We start from the raw sequence: 18,554 nt of genomic DNA, 5'->3' as shown, positions 1-18,554 counted from the left end.
ACACATTAATGCACTCCTAACAGTGTTGTGACGCTTAATGTTTTCTTACTAAGTAATCCCACTGTCATCATTTTAGGGTCTGATTTTTAGGTTCAAATTCCTCATGCTGGTCACTCTGGCCTGTGCTGCACTGACAGTGATCTTCTTCATCATAAGTCAGGTGAGTCTCATTCATAAAGTTACGGAATCTGTTGTGTCTCAGAGTAAGGGCCAGTTACGACATTGAAAGGACAAAATCATTAAAAATGATCTCTCTTGGTTTTGGTCCAGGTGAATGAAGGTCACTGGCACTGGGGAGAACACACAGTGCAGGTGAACAGCGCCTTCTTCACTGGCATCTACGGTATGTGGAATCTGTACGTGTTCGCCATCATGTTTCTCTATGCACCGTCTCACAAACACTATGGAGATGAGCAGTCAAGTGGTCAGTGCATCACTGGTAAGTACACCTTTCTACTTGCCTTATAATTAACCCGCTTTTTTATTTTTTTATTTTGGTCTCTAAAAATTACCAAATCATGGCAATAAATTATTGATAAGGCTAGTTTTTATTGCTTGCTCCTAGACGTAACCCCTTTCTCTTCATTGTATTAAAGCTGAATTTTATTAATGCAGGCAGCACGGTGGCACGGTGGTTAGCACTGTTGCCGCACAGCAAGAAGATCCTGAGTTCAATTCCACCATCAGGCCGGGGTCTTTCTGTGTGGAGTTTGCATGTTCTCCCCGTGTTTGCGTGGGTTCCCTCCGGGTACTCCGGCTTCCTCCCACCGTCCAAAAACATGCAGTTAGTGGGGATAGGTTAATTGGAAAATCCAAATTGCCATTAGGTGTGAATGTGCGAGTGAATGTGAGTGCGAATGGTTGTCTGTCCCTGTGTGTTGGCCCTGCGACAGACTGGCGACCTGTCCAGAGTGTACCCCGCCTCTCGCCCTATGACAGCTGGGATAGGCTCCAGCGCCCCCCGCGACCCTGAAAAGGATAAGCGGAAGCGAATGGATGGATGGATTTTATTAATGCCCCCAGTAGCTCTTACTTCAGTCTAATAGAGAGCAAGTATCTGTCTCCTCTTGTAAAGCTGCCTATTCATCCAAAGTTTGTTTTTTGGAGTGAGTGAGAAAGGCTTGATTCCCAGGGGAAAGAAGGGTCTCTTTGGCCTGAGAGTGAGATTCTAATGGACACCAGGCTTCCTTCCAGGCGGAAAAGAAGGGAACAGTGAAGAGAGGGGGTGGGGCGAAGAGCAAGGAAGTAATGAAAACCATCCATCCATCTCCTGACGTCAGTGGCATGAGAGAGAGAAAAAGAGGGTTTGAAGTTTGGAAGCTTTCCCTGAAGTGCGTCAAGGGGTCTCGTGGGAGGAGCAGCTCTCTCCAAGCTTCACTCTCCATGTTTTGATTTACTTTTTCAGCTCTCTATTTTCACTTCTGCTTTGCGCAAGCTGAGAGTGTTTATGTAAATGAAATTCAGCTAAAGCAGCTTGATATGCAACAGACTCCTGCCTGCAGTAATGTAAAGTTGGAAAAAGCCCAAAAAGGACTAAAGATGTCCTGAAAAATGTGATGATGATGTTTTATGTGCAGGTGATGGCGGAGCGAACAGCGGCGAAGACCTCCATCTGACCACAACTATCACGCATCTCGATGGTCCCACTGTGGTCTACAAGATGACTGGCAAAGAAGCCCAGGAATAGATTTAACACTGTTACGCAGACTCCCATCTACTCTCTGCTCCACCACTGATGTATATGTAATCAAACAGGCTTCCTCTTTATGTCTGAAGTGGCTCTAAAATGGGATCGACAATCCACCTTGCATGCAATTACCATCACCCCGAAATTGCTCTCTGGCATCAAACCACGAGGTTGTTTAAAAGCCAGTATGTTCCCAAAGTGTCTTTTTGTATTTGTAAAGGCTGAATATCAGCACTCCTATCAGTCCTGTTCATTTCATGGTGGAATTTCTTCTCACATTTCATACTTTATTGTAAACTATGTGGTGTTTGTTAATGTTGCACAATACCTTTCACACAAAGTCTGGTACTGAAAAAGCTGCTTTACAGGGAGACGAAAGCAGTTCTTTGTGGCGTGAGCCGCTGTCGCACTCCTGTGCCATTTGTTTTAAAAACCTGAGCTGACGAAGACCGACTGCAAGATGTTTTAGACACGTGGTTTGATTTTCTGCTTTATTAGGGGGCGTTTTCTCATTCAAGGCGTTCAGAACCTGTCACAAACGTATGTGTCATAGAAAGTAGATCATATGGAGTACTGCTGTCACAATTAGTCATTCAAGTCCTTTTAAAAAAAAACAAAACAAAACAAAAAAAAAAAAATATATATATATCTCACTGGGGAAATGTACAGACCATAGCCACATTGGGAAATGCATACTGTATGTTTATTTGGTTACAATGTCGATATCTATTTTTCATAAAGTGCTTATTTTCAACTTCACAAAATATATGCATCCAGCTCTATCAATATTTTTGAAGTTGATTGTAGCCTATTACACTTTTTTTTTTTTTTTTAAGTTTAGTCTCTTTTATTTGCTTTTTATGCTGATTTAAATAAAAACTTTTACTTAATGTGTGTATTGTTAAGACTTTTTCTTTTAATTCAGACCAACCAAAGAAATAAAAATGTGTTTTTGTGAAGGGTTTTAATGCATAAACCGTTGGACACTTCTGCTGCACACAGAAAGGAAAGAGTGCGCCTCAGCAAGGCTAACAGCAGAATGACAGTGCTGCTTTCACTTTTGTCAAGTTAGCTGGAGACTTTTGGTGTAACAGGAAACAGATTCAGTGTTTATTCTAAACATTAAGAATAAGGGAAAATCTTTACTGTGTTTCATTGAGAATTTTCTTGCATATCTGCATGTTGGTCCCAGAGAGGACTTTGGTACTCTGAATGCAGCTTTCTGTGTTGCTACTACTGAGTATATCTTGATTAGAAATTTTCTTTCCGGGTTATAGTTGATGTAAAACCAAGTAAAACTGTATTTTTTCTGTGTAGTTTGTTACCAATGCTTTGTTTTGTTTTTCTTTTTAATCCTTATTTTTTACATTAGTTTTTGTTACTGTTGATGTTTAATTTAGTGTTTTTAAATAATATGCTGAGTATTTTTTTGGTCTTTTTGTTTTGTTTCGGGTTTTTTTGTTTGTTTTAGCATGCATGTAGCATGATTAAACACGTTCAGAGTAGGTAATACAATACAGACAGAACTTTTGAGTTGATTCTCTCATATATACTAACCAGCTGCGTTATTGTGGAAAAGCTGCTTATATCTAACCAGCCATTCCCATGTCATCACACCGAATGCATTAGGCAGGTAAACAAAGTCAAGGCAACATTCTGAAATACAAACCGGACAACAGAATAGGGAAGAAAAAAGATTTAAGTGACTTTGTGGTTGTTGGGTGTCAGGCTGCTCTAAGTAGTTTGGAAACTGATGATCTACTGGGATTTTTCCACACAACCATGTCTGGGGGTTTACAGAGAAAGGTTTGAAAATATCCAGAAATCTGGATTAAAATTGTCTGGTTAATGTCAGAGGACAATGGCTAGACTGCTTCAGGCTCATACTAGAAGAAAATCTCTAAAGGCACCGCGCACTGAATTTTAAAGCAGCAGTAGACGACCACCAGATATCATTCCTGTCAGCTAAAGACAGAAAACGAAGGCTGCAATTCACACAGGAAAAGGGAATCCACCAAAGCACTAGCATGTACCTAATAAAGTGGCCCGTGACTTTAGACTTCAATTCTCAATGAATATTTACACCAGGACCTCACTGACTAAAATATAAACCATTTCCCGTGTGCTTTAATTTTATTAATTTTTTATAATTAAGAGTGTTTATTAGAAATGCATTTCTCGTTATCTGTGGCAACCGATGCAGAAATAACAGCAAATTTACATTTAAAAGGCCAACTTTACACTTAGCTTTTTAGATTAAATTCGATGTAATAATGCAGTAGCTTAGACTGCTCGACTTTCATTTTATTGTGAAATTTTACGGAAGTCGCGTCTGAGCGGTGGGTAGCTTGAAGCTGGCGGTCGTCCTGCGTTTCGGTTGGTCCGCCTCTCTCCCGACAAAATTCGGCTGTTCTCGACGCAAAGCGTCCAAGTGGAGGAAAAGGAAAGAAAAGGGGGAAGCTGGCGAAGAAGAAAAAGTAAACCACAATTAAAAGAAATTAGCTCTAAACGTCCGCAGAAAGTGAAAGCTGAGCTTGGAAGTCGACGGCGAGGTCTCCGCTGAGCTTGTTTTCCACAGTCTGTGGTGTAAACACGTTAGTGTAGTTCTGACATTGCGCCGTGAGAGACAGAGCTGAGGGAAAGGTCTCCTCCCAGTCTGTTGACGGAGACAGTTTGGCTTCAGTGGAAGGAGACACGGCTATACCTGACTGCACAGTACACCGGCCAGGTAAGACTGCAAACATGTTGATAAAATGTCACATTAGTAGCCGATATAACGAGCTTTACGCTGAAGCAACAGTTGGTCTCAATCTGTTCTACTATGAGACATATTTACTGTCAGCTGCCAGCTTTCACAGTCTCCCTCCGCCTGTGCAACACTTAGGTGGCACCACAGACAGTTTAGACACACAAATGTTATTTCTGCAGTTGTGTGTCTACAAAGAAATGTGTGATTCGTTTGGTATTCAACAGGTGAAAAGCTTTTAACTGAAGGTTTGTTCAACACACTGCTGCCTTCTGCCCCGATTATTCCCCAAAGGCCCCACCTACTGTGTTTGCCACATAGTGACTTATTTTGAAAAGCAGATAGATTATTCTAGAAGAGAAAATAAAACCAAGCCACTTCCTTCATGGCAAATCAGATGTATAATGGGTAGGGACATTACTAGTGTAAGCCCACCACGAACCAGTTCTGAGCCTGGGAAGTGGCTGAGATGTTTACATGGGGCATCAACAGTTCAGGCCATTAGGAGGACAGAATACAGACCAGCCATTGATAAGCCCAACTCATTAGTACCCCATTCACTGCCATCAAAGCTTCCTCTCGACATGAGTGGATCACACCGCACACAGTGGAAGCCCAGGAGCATACATTTCCTGTCTTCACGTTCCTGACATGCCATGAAGTTTTATTTTGAAGGAGTGAACTGCCTCAGAAGTCAGAAGAGATGAAGTGACCGAATCTGTGCCACTGCTTTATCCCATTATAGAAGCTTTTAAGTTTACTGTTTCATTAATGAAGGAACTGACAGCCCTACAGTGCTGGGTCCAGTCATAAGGCTGCTATTATGCTATTACATGGAACAGACTCTTTTAAAAAAAAAACAACAACTTATTTTCAGCTCTTTAAAAAAAAAAAAATGACAGAACAGCTCCTCAGATGAGATTTGGGATGGTTTCAACGTGTTATCACCTAAAAAAAACCCATTGATTCTTTTTTAGCGGCACCCGCTGCATTTGTAGTTGTGTGAGTAGGTTAGCTGGATAGCTGGCAGGATTTAGTATGACGTGTGATGCATGTAAATTGATTAGTAACAGAGGAAGGGGGCTATGTGATCGAGATGGGAACCATGTCCTGCTTAACGCAGCGGTTGGATGAGAGAGGAACGGGGAGGGGAACTCCTTGTAAGCTGCAAGACTGAATGGAGGATCACTTTTGTTTTGTTTCCTTCCTCCTTCCCCATCTGAGCCAAGTTGTGGGATGTGGCCGCACATGCAGCTGTCACCAATGCTGTAATCCTTTATCTGTGAATGGCGTGCATCTCCTCCTCCGACACAGAATGCTGCTTGACTCGATTGGCAGCGAGTTTTTGACAAGCAGGAGGAAAATGCAGCGGTGACCACCGTCTAAGACCAGGATCTGTTTCCTCATAGAGCTCTCTGTGATTCCCCGCAGTGGAGAGTTTTGTTGAAGTAGGAGGCGGTATGTGTGTACGTGCCTGTTTGTGCCTGCTTTCGTGTCTTTTCAGTGATCTCACTACTTCCTTAGTGGGCTGAGATTCACATATTTTTCTCAACATGTTATTCACACGCAGAAACCGGCATGACTTACAGGCTACTGAGTAAATTATATGTTTCTAAAAGTATTTGTGCTAAAGTACATGTTATTACATTCACACCCTTTCTCCTCTCAATTCCTGAGTCCTTTAAGTAACGTGACAACAACCTCATGGAAACACTGATATTTCTTTCAGCGCTGGAATAATTAGTCAGAGAAAGTTAATCACTTTAGCAGGCACCGATTCAATGCTCAGAAAAAGTCTTGAGTCACCCCTCATTTCTTTATACTTTGCTTCCTGGGAGCCAGATGTTCTCGTAAAATTTTAAAATGGACTTGAGCAATATTTCTCCAGGCTCTGTGAAAGCCATTCAAAGTTGTTCTTTGGTCATTAACTGCTATCGCACTCATTTCCAGTCCAGTCCCCGTATATGACCATTTTCAGAGGAATCTTATTTGTTTGATAGTACAGTCAACACAAAGTGATCTTTGAACGATTCACTTAACACAGACCTATGGGTCAATAAAAAAATGTATCTAACTCAAGAGATAAACCAGTGATAGCAAAGAACCAATTTTAAAAAGTATTTCTAAGTACTTTGTTACTAGCAGCCTGTGACAAAAACACATGCTTCCATTTCTTCTTCTCCGACTTTAGTTGAATCCTCGAAAAATGCCATGGATAACACAGTTTGACAGGTATAAAATATTTTTTCCACCAATATAATAATTCCCAAAGAAATATTATTCAAAAACATGGGATTTATCAACATATTGTGCAGCATGTCCCTTAAAAATGTGAGGAATCTGGACAAGTCGGAGACAAAAAAGAAGTGGCAGATCTGAAAATAAAGAAGAAAAAAAAACCTATCTTTAGCAGATAAACATTATCTGAAAGTCATGTCCTTAGGAATAGGGGGAAAAATTCAGGAAAGACCTGATACAGGGCCTGAGATATACATGTGGTCATTCAGCTGATCTATCTACTGTTCCCTGAAGCCTCACCAGAAATGGTTTCCTTGGAAGGGTAGCTGTTAAGAGGCTATTCTTAATGAAGGTAAACAGAAACAAAAGGCCAACATATGCAAAATTGCACAAGAAATGGACCGAAAATTGTTGGCAACAGGTCTTATGGATTGATAAATCTAAATTTTAAATATTTGGTTCAAATAATTTTCAGTGAGTACAGAGGAGGTCAGGAGAGTATCTATAGCTGGGGGGCAGGATTGTCATCATTTGGGGCTGCATTTCAGCCAGTACTGAAAGTAGCCGGTCAGATTTTTGATCAACCATGCCATACCAGCTGTTAAGTGTTTAAATTGAAGACGAGGATGTCCCTGAAGAAGCCTGGAAAACTATTCCTCTCAACACCAATTGGTCGCTGCAGATGGCTGCCCCACTGAGCCTGGTTTTGCCAGAGGTTTCTTCCTGTTAAAGAGGAGGTTTTCCTTCACCCTGTTGCCAAGTGCTTGCTCGTAGGGGGTCGTGTGATTTTTGGTGTTTTGTACGGTCTTTTGGTTACAGTATAAAGGAGCTTGAGGAAACAGCTGTTATGATTTGTCACTATATAAATAAAATTGATTTGAATTAAAATGAAAGGAAAGCTGCCTCAGAGAGTTTAGCCTGTGTTAGAGAATGGTCATACCAAATACTGACTTTTAAGCTTGTTAGAATTGTAGAAGCTCTGTTTTTGCCTTGTATACTGTATTTTTATAGATGTTTGCAGCTGCTTCAAAAACATCACACAGTTATTTCTAATTTTCCTACCAAAATATAAAGAAATGAGGGGTGGATAAAGACTTTGGATCAGTACTGTATGAGGAATTTGCTGTTTCTGATTCTTCACACTTTTTTAAAGGCTTTTTTTGTTGGCTAAAATGAATATTAAGAGTTATTCAAACCATCATTTCTGAGAAGTAAAAATGCATTTCTCGCCATGTGACATTTTAAAGAAGTAAGCAACCTTCATCAGTGGTATAAATGAGTAATTCTCTCCTACTTAAGTCCTAATTTTCTTTCTCTGATCACTGACAAATAGTAATAATCATCTGATTACTGATTATTCACAATCTATAACAAACTTTGAAATCATTAGTCAGCAATTGCCAGATAGTTGCTTTCGTGTCTTCACGGAAGTAATCATTGTTGAGTGTTGAAAGTGTTGAAAAAAACCAAACATTAGCTGGTCCTGACATCATCGTCAGACACCGAAAATGTTGCATAGTTTACTCTGCAAAGCCGCAGCATTTTATTAATAAATAACTCAAAACAGTCCTTAGATTAAAGGAAAACTTTATTAAATGTCTTGGTAAAATGGTGTAAAACTGGCAACATTTATACTGAAGAAATCAAATAAACAAGGTGATGAGGTGTTTGATATCAGCTTAAACAGAAAGACTTTGTGTTCTGTCAATATTGTGAAATGGCAGATTTCATTAATACATTCCTGATGGATCTTCTATAAAATGTACAGATAGTTTTATGTGTGTTGTCCACTCTTATTTGGCAGTCTCTTATCTCTGCTCTTACGCTGAAGGTCAAAATCCAGAACTTAAAAAAAAAAGTCTAAACAGTCTCATAGGAGTCTATACAACTCTTTTGATTCACATTCCTGGACATGAATCTTCTCTCTCTTCCTTTTTTGTGTACATGAAGACTATTCTTTATTGTTATTTTGTTTTTTTTATGAGCCTGGTGTCATATCTATTTACGGGGTCCCTATACATGTACGTGTAAGCATGACTGGCCAGCATATAGTGAAGACAAAGAGCCTTTGTTTAAGTAACTTAAGCTGTACTTAAAAACATAATGGTTGATGGTTTTTATCACAGTCCAGGTGATTTTCCTTTGGTAAAAGGCCAAGATCTTTGATGGCTGCCAAGATTTGTTATTAGGATGACAAAGGTTATCATAGTGTGTGTATATATATATATTAGGGGTGCAACGATATTCGTATCGATATTGAACCGTTCAATACAGTGCTTTCGGTTCGGTACGCATATGTATCGAACAATACAACATTTGTAATTTATTTTATCAATTTTCCTTCTGACGATGCTGTCTGTGTTGAGCGCTCAGTGAATCTGTGTTCGACTACTCCGCCTAGGCTGCACTGTCGAGCGCAGATCCACTGAGCGCTCAACACAGACAGCATAGTCAGAAGGAAGAGCGCAGGGCAAGCTAGCGAGACAGAAGTTAAGCTCTCCTTGCAACAGGCAAATTGAACGTCATTCAGATCTGGCGTTTGGAATTATTTTGGTTTTCATGTGACGTATGACCCTGAAGGTAAGCGAGTCATGGACTAAAGTAAAACAGTATGTTGGATGTGCCATGCAATGCTCAATTACATTGGTGTGAACTAGTGTGTTAGCGCAGTTAGCTCGTTAACGTGTTGGCCGTCTAGCCCCATGCACGGAGCGATCGGCGGTAGCTCGTTAAGGAGATTTGCCGTGTTGTGGCGTTAAGGTCATTTCAACGAGATTAACCTGAAAGCACTAGTGGGAACACAACGAATATGACTGCACATTTACGCCGACATCATCCTAGTGCAAAGACAAGTGGAAGCAGACAAAAAACAAGCAAGCATGCTACTAACTTTAGCCGAGTCATTTAGACCGCTGTTAGCACATGATTCTCCTTATGCTGCTGAGAATATAGCCCAGAAGAAGCGGATAGTATAGCTTTTATTTTGGAAAGAGACATTTCTCTGTAATAAATTCTCTTTTCCAAAGATGAGTGATTCCTCAATCAGATACAGGGCTTGCAATATCGCTAGCCCGACGTCCCGGAGCTAGCGATTTTTTTCAGTCGGGCTACCAAAATCTATCTCTTCCCTGCCCGTCGGGCTATTGTAGGAAAAATATATGTCAATGCTTTTGCATTCTTTCAGAAATGTAGCTGGGTAATTATGTCATTGGCATCGGTGAGCCACTGTCAATATGTGACATATTGAAGTCGCGTTTGAATTTGCGCTTGTTTTTTTGCTTTCACTTTGCAATCGTGCGAACTGTGTATAGAGAGCGACAGCACTGATCTGTGAGTGATGATAATTTGTGCACCAATTCCTCTGACATCGTCTTATTAATCGTTAGCTTACTATGCAAACATGACAAGTGAAATCTCCCGCAGCTTAAACATGTGAGAGGTTGATCGCGCAGAGAATCGCTGAGCTTATGTGAGTGCGTGTGTAAAAGCATTTCAGTTCTGCTGAGCCAAATAAGACAGGTCAGGGTGAAGAAGTGACAGCCAAAGAAAAGCTTACCACAAAACGGAGAAGTTATGACAAATCAGACTATAAGGCAAAAAGAAAGTGCAGCTTCATGGTTTCATGGACAAAAGAATTTCTGTGGCTGCAATATGATGAGCTAAATAACCAGGGCTGCACATAAGTGGTCCACAGGTGCGCATTCGCTGTCAAAATAAAAAACATGCACAAGGGTTAGGGTTAAATTTAAAAACTGTACTTTTGAGTTAAAATATATATATTTATAATTTTAATAAATGACAAATTAAAAATGCATGAACATTTTTTTTGTATCGAAAAAATATCGAACCGTGACACCAAAGTATCGAACCGAACCGAACCGTGAATTTTGTGTATCGTTGCACCCCTAATATATATATGTTTATATATATAAAAAAAATAAAACTGTTTTCTGGGTTGTCATGCGCCATGTATATGAAGAAATATATTTATTCTATTTTTACAAGACTGAAAAATGTCACTCATGTTAGGGTTTTATGCAGTTTTTCCTCTCTTTTGTTTCACTAAGAACTCCACAACGTTGTCTTTTCAGTGATGATTTTCTTCCACTTCAGCTATACAGTATGCAAAGATACACTCTGAGCCTCAAAGGCTGCTCCAGCTTGATGTTTGCGGTGTGTGTCTGTGTATGCACTGCATTGTGTAAGTTGGTAGTCACAAGGCTGAGCCTACAGTGTCTGGTTTGCTTGAAATTCACCCTACCCAGCAGCAGATGTACTCAGAGGAGTGGTGGTGACACTGCGGATATACAGTCACACCCATGTGTTGGTTTGGCAGCACAGTCACTTGCTTTTATGAAATCCCAGGCATAACTCAGTCCTTCCTTTCTTATTGGCTAAAAATGGGCCAACTTGGTGAAACACGTACTTTATAGCCGAAGTGTTTTCTAAGATGCTGTTTTATTAATTAATAATTTTTTTTGTTTTGTGTGTTTCAAAGGTGGTTGTAGATGAAAGTGGTTTATTCACTGCTGCCTTCAGGAAGTGAGGCGCTCTGTGTGCTCATGTACTAATCAGGTTGACATCAGCCTGACATGTACACATTTGCTAAGCAGGAAGTGTTGTCATAGCAACCATCTCAGATAGGTAAGAAAGGTAGCGCGCAGACCTAATTTCCCCCCGTTTCAGTAAATGTGTCAAGGCTTTCTGATTCTGATTCACCGCCGTGTCTCAGCCTTTGCTGACTCTGTCTGCTTGTTGTTTCAAGGATACACTGGTCCCTGAAGCTGGGTTCAAGCTGTAGAGATCTTATTATTGTGTTTGTCAGTCTGAGTGGAGGACACAGGCGACAGACACAAAGGTAAAACTAGTGCCAAACACGGAGCATCTAACATCCATGTGAGAGGAAAAGCCACGGATTTCTTTACCTCTGCAGCTTTCTGCTCAGTGACACAGCTCATATTTTCTTTAAAATAAGCCTTATTTAGCAGTGTAGACAATATTGACTCAAACAAAAAACAGGGTGTGCAATCAGACATGAAGCAGAAATGCTTACTTCGACATCAATAATACTGAATGAAGTCGATCTGTTTCTATTCAGCGACATATTTAAATTTTTCTCTGTTCCAGTGTATAGAAGTATCAGAATTTATGTAGATTTTCAACTGTTCATGGATCTAATAATAGATTGACATCCCTTGCCCAGACTTACAGGGAGTGCAGAATTATTAGGCAAGTTGTATTTTTGAGGAATAATTTTATTATTGAACAACAACCATGTTCTCAATGAACCCCAAAAAACTCATTAATATCAAAGCTGAATGTTTTTGGAAGTAGTTTTTAGTTTGTTTTTAGTTTTAGCTATTTTAGGGGGATATCTGTGTGTGCAGGTGACTATTACTGTGCATAATTATTAGGCAACTTAACATAAAACAAATATATACCCATTTCAATTATGTATGTTTACCAGTGAAACCAATATAACATCTCCACATTCACAAATATACATTTCTGACATTCAAAAACAAAACAAGAACAAATCAGCGACCAATATAGCCACCTTTCTTTGCAAGGACACTCAAAAGCCTGCCATCCATGGATTCTGTCAGTGTTTTGATCTGTTCACCATCAACATTGCGTGCAGCAGCAACCACAGCCTCCCAGACACTGTTCAGAGAGGTGTACTGTTTTCCCTCCTTGTAAATCTCACATTTGATGATGGACCACAGGTTCTCAATGGGGTTCAGATCAGGTGAACAAGGAGGCCATGTCATTAGTTTTTCTTCTTTTATACCCTTTCTTGCCAGCCACGCTGTGGAGTACTTGGACGCGTGTGATGGAGCATTGTCCTGCATGAAAATCATGTTTTTCTTGAAGGATGCAGACTTCTTCCTGTACCACTGCTTGAAGAAGGTGTCTTCCAGAAACTGGCAGTAGGACTGGGAGTTGAGCTTGACTCCATCCTCAACCCGAAAAGGCCCCACAAGCTCATCTTTGATGATACCAGCCCAAACCAGTACTCCACCTCCACCTTGCTGGCGTCTGAGTCGGACTGGAGCTCTCTGCCCTTTACCAATCCAGCCACGGGCCCATCCATCTGGCCCATCAAGACTCACTCTCATTTCATCAGTCCATAAAACCTTAGAAAAACCAGTCTTGAGATATTTCTTGGCCCAGTCTTGACGTTTCAGCTTGTGTGTCTTGTTCAGTGGTGGTCATCTTTCAGCCTTTCTTACCTTGGCCATGTCTCTGAGTATTGCACACCTTGTGCTTTTGGGCACTCCAGTGATGTTGCAGCTCTGAAATATGGCCAAACTGGTGGCAAGTGGCATCTTGGCAGCTGCACGCTTGACTTTTCTCAGTTCATGGGCAGTTATTTTGCGCCTTGGTTTTTCCACACGCTTCTTGCGACCCTGTTGACTATTTTGAATGAAACGCTTGATTGTTCGATGATCACGCTTCAGAAGCTTTGCAATTTTGAGACTGCTGCATCCCTCTGCAAGATATCTCAGTATTTTTGACTTTTCTGAGCCTGTCAAGTCCTTCTTTTGACCCATTTTGCCAAAGGAAAGGAAGTTGCCTAATAATTATGCACACCTGATATAGGGTGTTGATGTCATTAGACCACACCCCTTCTCATTACAGAGATGCACATCACCTAATATGCTTAATTGGTAGTAGGCTTTTGAGCCTATACAGCTTGGAGTAAGACAACATGCATGAAGAGGATGATGTGGACAAAATACTCATTTGCCTAATAATTCTGCACTCCCTGTATTGCCAGTGTTTTATATACAGAAGTTGTTTTAAATATCTTTTAGGTTTTCTTGGTATTTTTTTTCAAGTGTAAGAAATACACAGAAGCTCAGCAGCAAAACATTGAGTCAGCAGTCATATAAAATTGTAGAAGAAGCAATGATATAACTCACACTACTGCAGATCCTCAGGTTCAAGTCTGTCCTGGGCCACTTGCTGGATGTCATTCTGTACTGCCCTGTCCAAAATAATGATGAAAACTCTTCAAAATAGACTTAAAAAATAAAAAACTCATCTAGATTAAAACAAGAAACTTGAATTAGCATGTGTTTTGTTTTTTGTTTTTTGCTATTTTGTTTTTTGATAAATTGCCTAAATCATAGGTGTCATTTGGCCCGCGAAGCCATACCAAATTACTATTAGAGCTGGCCTACTGGTATTATACAGCTAATATATATATTGTTTAGTATTAAGCTTTGCTGTTCCATATTCAGTTTTTCAACTAAACTTGTTTGAGTCCATAAGAAAAAATTCATTCTTACATCTGGAGGAAGTTTTTTTTTTCAATAAATATTAATGTTAGCCCGCGACTTTGTTCCATTTTGAATTTTGGCCCACTGTGTATTTGAGTTTGACACCCCTGGCCTAAATGGTTATTATTGATTTATGCCTCTGGCTTCGGACTCTTTGATTAATTGCCTAACACTTCCAACCTCAGAGACTGAAATCACCAGCTTACTTTATCATTTAAATGCATACTGAGTTGCACAATTTAGATTTTGCTTGACTCAATTTTTGCATTTGTTCCGGTAAAAACAGTGAAAACCACTTTAGGTTGTTTTTTACTGACTTTTGTTCTAAAAAGGAAATTTTAGGCAGTGACTTATGAGAGTTCTTGGTATGCCGTGACTGATGGTACCTGCAAAGCGCTTCGGGCTTGTAATAACATGCCTCTGTAAGCCAAAACTAGATTTTGAACGAATATTTTTGTTGGTGTATGAAAGTCTGCACAAAACCAGCCTATAGTGAGAGTGATTTAACAAGTCAACTCAACAATGCCATCTTGAGTCTCTTCTTTTCCTTATAGCTTCAGGTTAAAGTTTTGTTTTCTTTAACTGTTGAGTAATACCTTAAAACTGATGCTGTAAGTGCACACATTGACATATGAGCCCTTTTTGTGTTGAGGTTGGTGAGCAGGCCTCAGTTTGTTGCCAGTACATAGCTGTTCATCCCGATCTCTGGTTGGACAGGAGAGGGAAAGCAGATAAGATAGGTGTGTTTGGAGTGTAAACTATGTCCAAGGTTGAAGTTTCTTGTAACCTCACTTTAATGTGAGGTTAGATTTGTAGCTGTCCCACAAAGTGTAAAGGTTAGTCGATGGGCTAGGGAGCTCAATGCTCTGCAGTATTTGGGAGGAACCTCTCTACAAAAGAGTTGCCAAAACTTCTTATAACCAATAATTGCATAATTATAAGGGTTAAATGCTTCTAGCTTCCTAGATTTGAGGATTGCTTTCTCAGAAGGCCTTTTTCATACAGTGGGAAAAGCACAGGTGACGGCATTAATGGTGGCTTTGTACTACACTGCTACAGTGTCTCAATACTGAAACTGAAGCAATTAAATCCATTTGGGCCATTATTAATGAGCAGTTTCCTATGTGACCTTGTAAATAATGTTTTGTGTATTTTAGTCTTATTTATTCATTTATTTTTGCTATTTCAAATTTGTATAAATGCAGTGGACATTTTGTTTTTACTATTTTTTGATTCTGTGTGCAGATTAAATGCACACATATGTACATTCACCAGACACTTTACTGGGTATACCTTTGCAACTAGTCGTTAACACACATATGTTATTAGTCAATCACGTGGCAGCAATATAATACATTTAGGCATGTAGACACGGTAAACACCGCCTGCTAAAGTTTAACTGAGCATCAGAATGAGGGGAAAAAAGGTGATTTAAGTGACTTTGAATGTAGCATGGTTGTTGGTGTCAGACAGGCTGGCCTGAGTATTTCAGAAACTGCTGAACTGATGGGATTTTCCCACATAACCATCTCTAGGGTTTACAGGGTCCTAAAATATCCAGTGAGCAGCAGTTTCCTGGGTGAAAATGCCTTGTTGATGCCACAGGAGAATGAGCAGACTGCTTTGAGTTGATAGGAAAGCATAACTGACTCTGAGCACAAATCACATGGAACCTTGAAGCTGATGGGCTACAACAGCAGAACACCACACCAGGTACCACTCCTGTCAACTTAGAAACTAAGACTACAATTTAAACAAGCTTAACCAAACTGTACATGTTATCATTAAGGGTGCAACGATACTCATATCGATATTGAACCGTTCGATACAGTGCTTTCGGTTCGGTACGCATATGTATCGAACAATACAAAATTTGTAATTTATTTTATCAACTTTCCTTCTGACGATGCTGTCTGTGTTGAGCGCTCAGTGAATCTGCGTTCGACTACTCCGCCTAGGCTGTACTGTCAAGCGCAGATCCACTGAGCACTCAACACAGACAGCATCGTCAGAAAGAAGAGCGCAGGGCAAGCTAGCGAGACAGAAGTTAAGCTCTCCTTGCAACATGGCAAATTGAACCTCTCCCACCCTCATTCAGATCTGGCGTTTGGAATTATTTTGGTTTTCATGTGAGGTATGACCCTGAAGGTAAGCGCGTCATGGACTAAAGTAAAACAGTATGTTGGATGTGCCACGCAATGCTCAATTACATGGGTGGGAACTAGTGTGTTAGCGCAGTTAGCTCGTTAACGTGTTGGCCGTCTAGCCCCACACTCTGGGCGATCAGGGGTAGCTCATTAACGGAGATTTGCCGTGTTGTGGCGTTAACGTCATTTCAACGAGATTAATGCTGACAGCACTAGTGGGAACACAACGAATATGACTGCGTGTTTACGCCGACATCATCCTAGTGCAAAGACAAGTGGAAGCAGACAAAAACAACAAGCATGCATGCTACAAACTTTACCCGAGTCATTTAGATTGCCGTTAGCACATGATTCTCCTTATGGGGACCTGATATGTTTAATATTGTGGCGAGCTCAGACAAGGTGGAGACGGAGGTGTCGTTTGGTCTTGCTTCCCGTGAGCTAGCCAGGGAGCACAGCCGTTTATTGACATCTGCAGAAGAACACTGCCGCTAGCTAACTGCTCAGCGCGGGAACAGCACAGCAACAACAACACACAGGGCGCCCTCTGACCCCGGAAGGACACACCGTCGCAGAGAGAGGGCGTCACCCGTCACTATGGCAACATAAACAAAACATAACTGTACAAACAGAACCCCGAACAGCACTGACCCGCTACATAGCCCCCACCTAAGGGGTCAGTCGTCCCCGACGACCCCATTACCCCACACAAAGTCCTGCAAATGTCTAGGTGCCCTCTTTTGGCGCACCGGCCGGTCACGACCGGCGGGGGAAAAGTCACTCGGGTCAGAACATGGGGTGCCACCATCATCCCACTTCTGACACCAATGTGGCGAGCTTAGACAAGGAGGAGACGGAGGTGTCGTTTGGTCTTGCTTCCCGTGAGCTAGCCAGGGAGCACAGCCGTTTATTGACATCTGCAGAAGAACACTGCCGCTAGCTAACTGCTCAGCGGGGCAACAGCACAGCAACAACAACAACACACAGGGCGCCCTCTGACCCCGGAAGGACACACCGTCGCAGCGAGAGGGCGTCATCCGTCACTATGGCAACATAAACAAAACATAACTGTACAAACAGAACCCCAAACAGCCCTGACCCGCTACAATGTGCTGCTGAGAATATAGCCCACAAGAAGCGTATAGTATAGCTGTTATTTTGGAAAGAGCCATTTCTCTGTAATAAACTCTCTCTTCCAAAGATGAGTGATTCCTCAATCAGATACAGGGCTCACAAAATCGCTAGCCCGACGTCCCGGAGCTAGCGATTTTTCCAGTCGGGCTACCAAAATCTATCTCTGCTCTGCCCGTCGGGCTATTGTAGGAAGGAAAAATATATGTCAATGCTTTTGCATTCTTTCAGAAATGTAGCTGGGTAATTATGTCATTGGCATCGGTGAGCCACTGTCAATATGTGACATATTGAAATCGCGTTTGCTTTCACTTTGCAATCGCGCGAACTGTCTATAGAGAGCGACAGTACTGATTGGTGAGTGATGATAATTTGCGCACCAATTTCTCTGACATCGTCTTATCAATCGTTAGCTTACTATGCAAACATGACAAGTGAAATCTCCCGCAGCAAGCTTAAACATATGAGAGGTTGATCGCGCAGAGAATCGCTGACCGTTATGTGTGTGTGTGTGTGTGTAAAAGCAGCAGGATTTATACTTTAGTTCTGCTGAGCCAAATAAGACAGGTCAGAGTGAAGAAGTGACAGCCAAAGAAAAGCTTACCACAAAATGGAAAAGTTATGACAAATCAGACTATAAGGCGAAAAGAAAGTGCAGCTTTATGGTTTCATGGACAAAATAATTTCTGTGGCTGCAATATGACGAGCTATATAACCAGGGCTGCACATAAGTGGTCAAAATAAATAAAAAAACGCGCACAAGATATGAAGTTGCAACGCGTGTTTGCATACATAAGATTTTCTGGAGGAGGACAGACATTTGTTTAGAACTCTAAAAGATGTCGAAGAAGCTCCTTTAAGCAATTACTTTGGTGTTCCTCCACCTCCAAACAAATGTCAGAAGGAGTCCGAACCACAAAAGAAGCACGTATTCTCGGAAAAGTGGTTGCAGGAGGTGAGCTGGCTTCAAACAAATGATGAACGCACAGAGATGTGGTGCGGAATGTGCCGTGAAAATCCCACTCTAGCGGACAAAAACAGCGCTTTTTATATGGATGCAAACGCGCGTTGCAACTTCTTATCTGGTGCGCGTCTTTTATTTTGACAGCGAATGCGCACATGCGGACCACTTATGTGCACCTGTGTAAATAACATAATGTTCTGCCAGGTGTGTTGTTGGTTTTCTATCGATTTCTGAGTCGACAAGCGCCTTTGTTACTGGGACCAGTCATTTTAAGAAAGGCCCCCATTAGAACCCATGAGAAATGCAAGAAATGCATTATTGCTCAGTCTGCAATATCTTTCCCAGAACAAACACC

At 41.1% G+C, this 18,554-nt stretch overlaps 2 protein-coding genes across 3 annotated transcripts in view; both read left to right on the top strand.

Annotated features, from left to right (window-relative positions):
- Window positions 1-2,577, top strand: part of wls (Wnt ligand secretion mediator) — a 30,319-nt gene extending 27,742 nt beyond the window's left edge. For both annotated transcript variants that reach the window (XM_085388231.1, XM_085388232.1), the window contains 3 exons: window positions 77-160; window positions 271-439; window positions 1,578-2,577. In XM_085388231.1, coding sequence (XP_085244357.1) covers window positions 77-160; window positions 271-439; window positions 1,578-1,687 — 363 coding nt within the window. In that variant the 3' untranslated portion in view covers window positions 1,688-2,577. The remainder of the gene's footprint in view (window positions 1-76; window positions 161-270; window positions 440-1,577) is intronic.
- Window positions 2,578-4,054: 1,477 nt separating this feature from the next.
- gng12a (guanine nucleotide binding protein (G protein), gamma 12a) overlaps window positions 4,055-18,554 on the top strand; it is a 39,995-nt gene continuing 25,495 nt past the window's right edge. The window contains exon 1 of the mRNA XM_085388767.1: window positions 4,055-4,415. The gene's annotated coding sequence lies outside the window, so the exon portion shown is untranslated. The remainder of the gene's footprint in view (window positions 4,416-18,554) is intronic.

This window comes from Rhamphochromis longiceps, linkage group LG18, assembly GCF_057381845.1.
Source record: "Rhamphochromis longiceps isolate RC_006_pf linkage group LG18, R_longiceps_female_GT1.1, whole genome shotgun sequence".
Lineage (NCBI taxonomy): Eukaryota > Metazoa > Chordata > Actinopteri > Cichliformes > Cichlidae > Rhamphochromis > Rhamphochromis longiceps.
The sequence above is the reverse complement of the archived record's forward strand: the minus strand, read 5'-3'. Positions and strand labels throughout refer to the sequence as shown.